The sequence below is a fragment of the Puma concolor genome, chromosome B4 (assembly GCF_028749965.1).
Source record: "Puma concolor isolate L17-30 chromosome B4, mPumCon1.1.hap2, whole genome shotgun sequence".
NCBI classification, from domain to species: Eukaryota; Metazoa; Chordata; class Mammalia; order Carnivora; family Felidae; genus Puma; species Puma concolor.
In genome coordinates, this window is record NC_141673.1 from 66,661,923 (window position 1) to 66,672,055 (window position 10,133).

At 41.3% G+C, this 10,133-nt stretch overlaps 1 protein-coding gene across 1 annotated transcript; it reads left to right on the top strand.

Moving 5' to 3' along the window:
• Positions 1–3,990: 3,990 nt before the first annotated feature.
• LOC112867658 (tubulin alpha-1A chain) lies at positions 3,991–8,185 on the top strand. The gene is made up of 4 exons (XM_086713493.1): positions 3,991–4,146; positions 6,203–6,425; positions 6,572–6,720; positions 6,991–8,185. The coding sequence occupies exons 1-4, from the start codon at positions 4,144–4,146 to the stop codon at positions 7,969–7,971; spliced, it is 1,356 nt and encodes a 451-aa protein (XP_086569619.1). The 5' UTR covers positions 3,991–4,143; the 3' UTR covers positions 7,972–8,185.
• Positions 8,186–10,133: the final 1,948 nt, after the last annotated feature.

The following is a 10,133-nucleotide window of genomic DNA, read 5'->3' on the forward strand; positions in this document are numbered from 1 at the left end:
ATTATAAATATGGTATAAATACAAAAATAAATAAAACAATTTTATAGCATAACAAATAATTATAAAGTGAATATCTAGCTTTTATAACTCCTTTGCCTCCCTCCTCCCTATCAAAATCATCTCTCAGGAAATTAGCTGAATTTTAAAATAATTTTAAATTGATATGTCCTTTTGCAGATTTTGAAGTATAAGATTTACTTCCATTATGGAATTAAAGCAGCCACATTAAGGATATGGGATCTTCATCTTAAAACTAATCGGCAGCCATTGATCTGCTTTAAGCAATGGTGTGACATGATCTGTATTATGTTACATGATCTGTGATATGTATGATAATAAGATCACTCTGGCTGTTGTGTGAAGACTGAACTGGGTGGGGTTAGGAGTATATGCAAAGAAAATCTAGAAGGGCACTGCAGTTGTCCAGGCAAAAGATGATGTACTTACTAGAGTGAAGGCAACAGAGATGGAAGAAAAGAATAAGATCTGAGAGAGATTTAGGAAGTAAACTTGATAGGACTTAGTGATCGATTCTATGCTGGTCAGAAAAAGAGAGGGAGCTATCAAGAGTAATTCTTCTTTCTGATTTGAGAAATCAGATATATGCTGCTCCATTTACTGAGCAAGAGAACCTTGTAGAAGGTGCATGTTTATGGGAAGGTAACTAGTTCAACTGGGGATACCTGTGAGAAACCCAGCCTAAGACTGGAAGTTTACTACACAATCTGAAACTAAGAAGAATTGTTAAGAAGTGATGGGCATATGGGGCGCCTGGGTGGCTCAGTCGGTTAAGCATCTGACTTGGGCTCAGGTCATGATCTCACGGCTTGTGAGTTTGAGCCCTGCGTCGGGCTCTGTGCTGACAGCTCAGAGCCTGGAGCCTCTTCAGATTCTGTGTCTCTCTGCCCCTCCCCCACTCACACTCTGTCTCTCTGTCTCTCAAAAATAAACATTAAAAAAATTTTTTTAAAAAGAAGTGATGGACATATACAAAGGATTTGCAGCCTTGGAAATGAAAGCACTTACCATCTATTAGGAGTGACTAAGATCATATAGAATAAAATGAGTTAAGAGTCTAGGACTGAACTTTGAGAAACTCCAACATTTAAAGACTGGGAGAGGAGGAGGAACCAGCAGAGACAGAGAACAAGCAAACCAAAAATATATAAGAAGGAAACCCAGAAAATGGAGAGTTTTGGGATGCCTCGGTGGCAGTCAGTTAAGCATACGGCTCTTGAGTTCAGCTCAGGTCATAAGCTCACGGTTCGTGAGATCAAGCCCTGTGTTAGGTTCTGCACTTAGATTGCAGAGTCTGCTTGGGATTCTCTCTCTCCCTCTCTCTCTCTGCCCCTTCCTCATTCGTGCTCTCTTGCTCTCTCTCAAAATAAATAAATAAACATTTTATAAAGGAAAAATACTTATTAAATACCTTTAAATTACTACGCATTATAATAGTTAATTAAAATATGCACAGAAAGAAACCGTTCATTTAATTCAACAAACGTGTGTAATGGTTAGTGTATGCCTGGCACTTTGCCAGGGACTGAGATTCACATTTTAATGGAGAAAAGGCGTAGACACACAAATAATTTAAATTCTACAAATATTATAAAAGAAAAGATGTTTTATGCTAATCTTACTGTGGACAAGAATGAATCCTTAGTAGACAGAATACTTATGCATGTATGTTTATGTAAGTTAAAGAAACTGACAGAAAAAAATAAGAAGTGAACTAGTAAAAAATTTTTCTAATAGTTTGCATGTCATTAAGTCAGATGAGGGAAAAAAGAACAGATTAGTTATTTCCCCTGCTCTCCCATTTATATATTTAAGGTTATCAGTGCTCAAATAATCTATTTCTGACCTAGATCTTATTGTTACTTATACCCAAGGGGAGAAAAAAATCCTCATTTGCATACGGAACAGAATAGCTCTGAGATAGAATTACAAAGAATCACTTGCATGAACACGCCTCTCTTTTGTTTAATCCTCAGTAAGTTGCACAAGGAACTGAGACTATTGGGGAAATGACATATTCCTTTTATACTGTAAAGAAAATAAAATTCAAGACTGTGCCTCTCTCTCCATAAGGAAAGCTTTGCACACTTTACCATGGTCCAGCGGTGTTTCATTTATTTGATTATTAAAATTGTATAAGAAGTACTTTCAATGAGCTACTTATAAATCCTTAGACTGCTCAATGCCATTTAATTCCTATTTTTATTAAATGTACTTCTGGGTCCAGAACGAAGCATTCAAGTCGTCCTTAATTCTCCTGTCTTTTTACTGAAATAAACATTTATTTGGTAAAGGGACGGAGATAAGATGATGTTGAAGATTGTTTTTCCTATGAAATATGCAAGAAATAGATAAAATAATTTGTGTGTTGGGTTTTATTTTTTCTAGGGAGACGACTGCAGCAAATTTGAACAAGTAAAGCAGAGCTGTGGAAAGCAGGCTAGAAAAATCCATGGCAGCCATTGTCACACCACAACCTGCAGCAGCTGTCTCAAGTCCCTCCCTCCCACGCCTCCTGGGCTCGGCAGCCCAGCAGGAATGAATGGGCTCTGCAGAGCACTGTAAATGGTGTTGCAGACCCCAAAAATCTGTTGCTAAAAACCAAACATAAAAATTACCTGTCAAAATATAAATTTTCAACTTTGGTGGACATAACAAACCTTTTTACCTCTGAAATTTCATTAGCAATGGCAGGTGGTAATCAGTCCAAAGTCTTATTCTGCATAGCCCATCCTTGTTGATAATAGAGTCTTTCTAAATAGCAAAAGAATGTTACTGCAATCCATTTCCTAGGGGTGAAAGCAAAGCCTTTTTGTCTCGAGACGCAATTGAGCAACAACCAGAGTCTAGCTGAATAGCAAGGGTGTGAGGCTGGCTACATTTTCCACAGTTACAAGCCCAATCTCTGAAGAGATTTACTGAATTCACACAAGAACTACCAAAAAAAAAAAAAAAAAAAATGCAGTTATTGAGCTGACATGGTTGTCTGTGGATGGAGGCAAAATTACAAAATAGTCTTTTTTACATTGTATACAGCTCTCCTTTTTAATTTGGTATCTTAGTTTTTCTTCCCTTTCCAGAAAAAAAAAAAAAAAAGAAAGAACAATGCAGAATATTAAATACATGCACAGGTAGTAGCACCAGCTTCTGAACTCAATCCTTTCTCCTTGTATTTTCTCAATTCTATATCAGGAAAGACAATTCATTTTAAGGAACAATACGCTACATAAAATATATTACAGGGACTTCTGGTAAAGGAATATTTCTAGGAGACTACTTAACTATGGTATGTTCATTAGATCTTAATTATCATGTTATAACTACTTGTGTGCTTCCATATTTAGTATGGTTTTCTTCCACGTTCCCTTTTTGTTTAGCTCTTTGGGGGAGGAGTGCATAAAAGGTCTTACGATAAATTACTTGAATCTGAAAAACCATTTTGGATGACGCTTATTGAACCTTTTTTATATTAAAAAAATTACATTTACTCAAGCCATGTTAAGCATCATTCCCATCTTCTCTCCTACATTATTTGTAAAGCAATTAGAGATGTTGAAGCCGAATGTAGTGAAATTTAGAATACTCTGAGAGAGGGACTGGGAGTAATTTTCCGTTAAATATTTCATCTCAACACAAATTCTGCGATGTAAGTGTTGGGGAAAACCTACGTTGGTGATTTTAGCTGTAGTGTGAGGCTTAAGCAATATAAAAACCATACAATTCAAGTTCTCTTTCTTCTCTCTCCCCGCCCCCCCCCCCCCCCCCCGCCCCAACCCCACCCCATCATGGATGCTCGGCTGACTGTTTTTGCACAGTCTCTTTGTCTGAAGGATGCAAACAGTCTATGGATGCTAGGGAAAAAGGGGTGGGGGAGAGATTACCTCATCCCATGTCGTTTGCACCAATCACCACTCTCCTGTCGTGGCTTCTCCGGGCAGATTGAGGGGTCTGGACCAACAGGAAAAGGCCCCAGCCCATCCCCATGGTGACCGAGTTGTATATAGGGAGCCGCATCCGCCCATGTGCCGCAGGTTCTCTTACATCGACCGCCTAAGAGTCGCGCTGTAAGAAGCAACAACCTCTCCTCCTCTCCGCCATCTGCTCGGCAGCCGCAAAGCAGCAACCATGGTAAGAATCTTCTTTCTCTGGCTCTTTGTGGCCGTTGGGTGGGGTCGGTCCCCCAAGATCTACTTGGAAAGTCTTAAGCTCTCTTTCCTTTACAACTTCTTGGGTAAGGGTAGCCTTATGCTTTGTTTGCGAGGTTTGGCTTTGGGGCCCCAAATCCTTGAGTCTGGCAGCCGCCGCAGTGCGGGCTGAGGAACTGCGCCCAGGGCGCAGCAGAACCGTGGGGGAAGAACAAAGGCGGCGCAGAGGGAGTTCTTGTTATATGAGCCCTTCCAAGCCGCAGGCAGCCCATCTGTCGGTGACGAAAGGGTCTGGGCAGGGAAAGGCAGTCGTGGCGTCGCCTGCTCTGTCCCAGTGTCTGTGCGCACGGTTTTCGTGTGACTCGGGGAGGCTCTTTTCTTCCTGGCGTTGTTCCCAGGGGGAGGGAGAGAAGTCCCGAAAGACCCGGGCTCAGTGGGTGTAGCTGGGAAGGGGGGGAGGGGAGAAGGACAGGGACAAAGCGGAGCCTTGGGTTAGTATTAAAAGATCCCTCCACGGTTCGTTGGCAGTTTAGGAAGATACCCGTATATTAACGCGAAAAAAAATGGTTAGTTTCTGTTCGAGCCCCTGGCAGCCGGCGTCAGGGCGGCGCAGGGGCGGAGTTGTTTGTTTCTGCCTTCTCTGGCCTTAAAGCCACTGGGCGGGGTTCCCCCTCACAAAACCTCTGTCATAAGACTTTTAATAAAATGCTTTCATCATTGTGGAACCGTAGGCGTTAAAAGGTTTTTCATTCACTGTTAAAGCTTAGATGAGATATTTTTTAAGATGCAAAAATCGCAATTCACTTGACAAGCACTTTAAAGTCTGGTCTGGGGCCGCCCCGCCCTGACTGACTCTGTGTGTGTGTGTGTGTGTGTGTGTGTGTGAGCGCTAGCCGCACTTTCTGCTGGAGAGAAAGCCTCAGTTTGAGAGCCAAGGTACCCTAAAGCCCAAGATCCAGGGAAACGCCCTTCCCCTCCCCTCCTCTCCCCTCCCCCCCCACCAATATGTCAGTGAGTAGACAATGGACAGACAATGGAAGTTGAAGCCATAAAGACAGTGGAGAAGAAAATCTCTTATTGAACGTGATGAGTATGAATATTCGGTGGTGAGTAGAGAATCTCAAAATGAAAATACTATTTTGTTGTTTTAAATAAATACTTCATTATCCTTTCACTGGGCTTTTATTCTTTGGTAGTTCTCATGTGATATTTTTCTAATTTAGGAACTATTGTTTTAAAGATACTAACAATCTTTCAGTTTTTGCAGTGGAGAAGATTCTGGAAAGACTTCTTTTTAAGTAATGAACATGCTGCAGACAAAGAACTATACTCTGTCCAGCTGTCTTTTGTTCTAGTGCATCTTCATTAATTCATTTCAATTTAGGCATATGGTCCCAGCTTGGGTCAGAGGAGGAAAACTGGCAGAATAGCACAATGAGATCATGTAGGCAGTTTCTGGAAATAGAACTTACTCTGTTAAATAATGTAGCAGACAGAACAGTCTAGTACCAGGCACAGCAAATGCAGCAATGCAGGAGGCAGACCTTATTTAGCTTCCAGTCCCCTAGGACTAATGGATCCTGCAGATAGACTGCAAAGGGGTGTGGCATCTAGCCTCAGCTGCAGCACAGATGTCCACGTTAAAATTCCAAGTCATATGTACAAGAAACTCTCATCTTTATTTAAAGGGAATGCAGTAGTAATACTGATTCCAATTAACTAATGATTGAATTTAATTTACTGCATCTTACTAAATCTGTGCTTTAAATATTTTTTACATATGAAAAATTTCTCTTCAAGCATGGCTGGGGGAACAATGGGCTTGCACATGTACTGAACAGTGCAACCTTATTCAGACCACACCCATCTGCAGCATTTGGAGCAGGTGCTTTTCCTTAAACATTTCTATCGAGTTAGGGATAATCTCAAGTAAACTTGAAGAGTAGCTGTATATGACTAGAAGTATTTTCAGAAATTTACTGAAAATTCAAAATGCTAACACAATCTGATTTTAAATTTTCCTCTTTTCCTTCCCATAGCGTGAATGCATCTCCATCCACGTTGGCCAGGCTGGTGTTCAGATCGGCAATGCCTGCTGGGAGCTCTATTGCCTGGAACACGGCATCCAGCCCGATGGCCAGATGCCAAGTGACAAGACCATTGGGGGAGGAGATGACTCCTTCAACACCTTCTTCAGTGAGACAGGCGCTGGCAAGCATGTGCCCAGGGCAGTGTTTGTAGACCTGGAACCCACAGTCATTGGTGAGTTGGCCTCAGTAGTAACCCAAGGGAGATCTCAGGGCTCTTGAGACAGGAGGTCTGTCGTGAGGGCTCCACTGACACCCTGGGGTGGAGCAGGTGTGTGCAGGTTGTGAGTGACGGGTGGCTGCTTTGTTTTTCTCTTCCAGATGAAGTTCGCACTGGCACCTACCGCCAGCTCTTCCATCCTGAGCAGCTCATCACGGGCAAGGAAGATGCTGCCAATAACTATGCCCGAGGGCACTACACCATCGGCAAGGAGATCATCGACCTTGTCTTGGACCGAATTCGGAAACTGGTATGTTTGTTCTCCAGAATAAAGTAAATAATGACCCTAAGGAAGACATTTGAAATACGATCTTTTCTTTTCAAACACAGAATAGAAATATAATGGAGTGAGGACAACTGGTAAATTATTCCTTGATAGGGTTTTTAAATTTTCAACTACAACATGAATTATTTGGTGTCATTTTATAAACGTCAATGAAGATATTGTAAGTGAAGAAATGCTTTGTAATTCTGGGAAGGTCTATTATAATCTGTCTTCTCTGTTCCTTTTTTCTAACAGGCCGACCAGTGCACGGGTCTTCAGGGCTTCTTGGTTTTCCACAGCTTTGGAGGGGGAACTGGTTCCGGGTTCACCTCCCTGCTGATGGAACGTCTCTCTGTCGATTATGGCAAGAAGTCCAAGCTGGAGTTCTCCATTTACCCAGCCCCCCAGGTTTCCACTGCTGTCGTTGAGCCCTACAACTCCATCCTCACTACCCACACCACCCTGGAGCACTCTGATTGTGCCTTCATGGTAGACAACGAGGCCATCTATGACATCTGTCGTAGAAACCTCGATATCGAACGCCCAACCTACACTAACCTAAATAGGTTGATAGGTCAAATTGTGTCTTCCATCACTGCTTCCCTCAGATTTGATGGAGCCCTGAATGTTGACCTGACAGAATTCCAGACCAACCTGGTGCCCTATCCCCGCATCCACTTCCCTCTGGCCACATATGCCCCTGTCATCTCTGCTGAGAAAGCCTACCATGAACAGCTTTCTGTAGCAGAGATCACCAATGCGTGCTTTGAGCCAGCCAACCAGATGGTGAAATGTGACCCTCGCCATGGTAAATACATGGCTTGCTGCCTGTTGTACCGTGGTGATGTGGTTCCCAAAGATGTCAATGCTGCCATTGCCACCATCAAGACCAAGCGTACCATCCAGTTCGTGGACTGGTGCCCCACTGGCTTCAAAGTTGGCATTAATTACCAGCCTCCCACTGTGGTACCTGGTGGAGACCTGGCCAAAGTACAGCGAGCTGTGTGCATGCTGAGCAACACCACAGCCATTGCTGAGGCCTGGGCTCGCCTGGACCACAAGTTTGACCTGATGTATGCCAAGCGTGCCTTTGTTCACTGGTATGTGGGTGAGGGCATGGAGGAAGGAGAGTTTTCTGAGGCCCGTGAGGACATGGCTGCCCTTGAGAAGGATTATGAGGAGGTTGGTGTGGATTCTGTTGAAGGAGAGGGTGAAGAGGAAGGAGAGGAATACTAAAGTTAAAAATGTCACAAAGGTGCTGCTTTTACAGGGAAGCTTATTCTGTTTTGAATATTGAAAAGTTGTGCTCTGATCAGTTAATTTGTATGTAGCAGTGTATACTCTCATATACAATTACTGACCTATGCTTTAAAACACAACGCTTTGTTATAGATCCAAGCTGTCCATTTCTCTGATGGGTTTGAATAAAGTATTCCCTGTCTTAAATGAATTCAGTCTTGTGTTTTCTATTTGGGGGTCTGATATTCATGTATTTAGTTCTGAGAAAGGATAACTGTTGACTGTGGTTTATACATGTTCTATAAAGTGACCTGTTTTTTTATTTTAAATTTTAGTGTAGGGGCACCTGGGTGGCGCAGTCGGTTAAGTGTCTGACTTCAGCCAGGTCACGATCTCGCGGTCCATGAGTTTGAGCCCCGCGTCGGGCTCTGGGCTGATGGCTCAGAGCCTGGAGCCTGTTTCCGATTCTGTGTCTCCCTCTCTCTGCCCCTCCCCCGTTCATGCTCTGTCTCTCTCTGTCCCAAAAATAAATAAACGTTGAAAAAAAAATTTTTTTAATTTTAGTGTATTATAAAACTTATTCATTAAATACAAAATAACTAAAAATTACCATTATCCATGCAATTCTTAGTTTTCACTCCACTATATGTTAGTTAAACTGCTAGTACTCTTTAGAATTGGTATTTACTAATACACAGCCAAAGGTCTGGTTGCCTGCCAAGTCTCATACGACCCACATGAAATGATGAATATTCCAAATACATTATGTCTTAAGCTTATTTTCATGCATTCTCATCTTGGCTTGTGTCTAGTGCTGTCAGGCTTCCTCTTCTCTGGGTTCTCAGAAGTTTGCTTTCCTAGCAATTGCTCCCTTGTTCTCTACTTTCTTCTTTCCAAACTTATTTTCAGCTAAATGTCACAGTGGAAAAGCCTGATAAATGTATTCACTCTAATGTGTTAATTATATATCTTAATTTTAGCTTCCAAGTATATTATGTAAATTGGGCCAATAACTTCAAAGAACAAAACTAATAGTGCAGTTGTAGGAACCAGCACCAACATAGGGAGAGGAACAATTCTGGACCAATGGTTTCTTCAACAATAGAGTTCAGCTGCCAGTCCAACTGAACAAAAAGACCCAAGAATAGCAAATTGTCTTGTACCATCACATTATCTTGTTCTACAATAATAGTTGTAATGAAATGATTTTTTGGTATTAACAGCTTATTTGATCTATTTTTCCTTTGACACTGCCAACAAGGGGGTGTAACACAAATATATATATATATATATATATATATATATATATATATATATATATATAAATAATATGTTACATATATATATTAATTTTGAGCAAGAGAGAGAGCACTAGCAGGGGAGGGGGCAGAGGGAGAGACAGAACCTTAAGGAGACTCCGTGCTCAGCACAAAGCCCAATGTGGGGCTCCATCCCATGATCTTGGGATCATTACCTGAGCCAAAATCAAGAGTCAGACGCTCAACTGACTAAGCCACACAGGCGCCCCTAATACTACTATAGTTCCCGGAATCTGAGTTTAATGTAAGTTAGTGGAAATAATGAAAAATAAGAAATAAGCCGAAATCAACTAGTTTTAAAGCCAATCCAATAGTGCTCAGCAGTTTTAACTAGAAGCCAATGTGTATAGATTTGGAAGAAAAAAAAGTAAAAGGCTTCGCTTATTTGAATAAAAAACAATGTGAAAACTAGATCAAATGTAAATTTTTAATATGCATTCCCAGCACCTAGCAAAATATAAGGAACATGGTAATGTATGTACAATGATTATTGGCTGAATGAGTATAGTGTAGGGTAAAAGAGATAAAACTATAAAATTTAAAAATCCCTATAATCTTAATTTTTATGGCAAATGACAGTATGAATTTATTATATATGTTCTATTATGAAAGAAAAAATTCCATAATTTTGCCCACTGAAAAGGCCTAGGACCAATTTAGGAATGAGCATCCCTACCACTCAGATGGTGGTCTCTAAATACTATTTTCTACTAAAAGGAATCAATGTTTAGAGATGTTCAAGCCTGGAGAAGAAAATATACAAACTCAGCCCCAAATAATTTCTCATTCCAGAAACTGAGGAAGATATCAAAGACTCAAAGTCATATCAAAAGGATACAG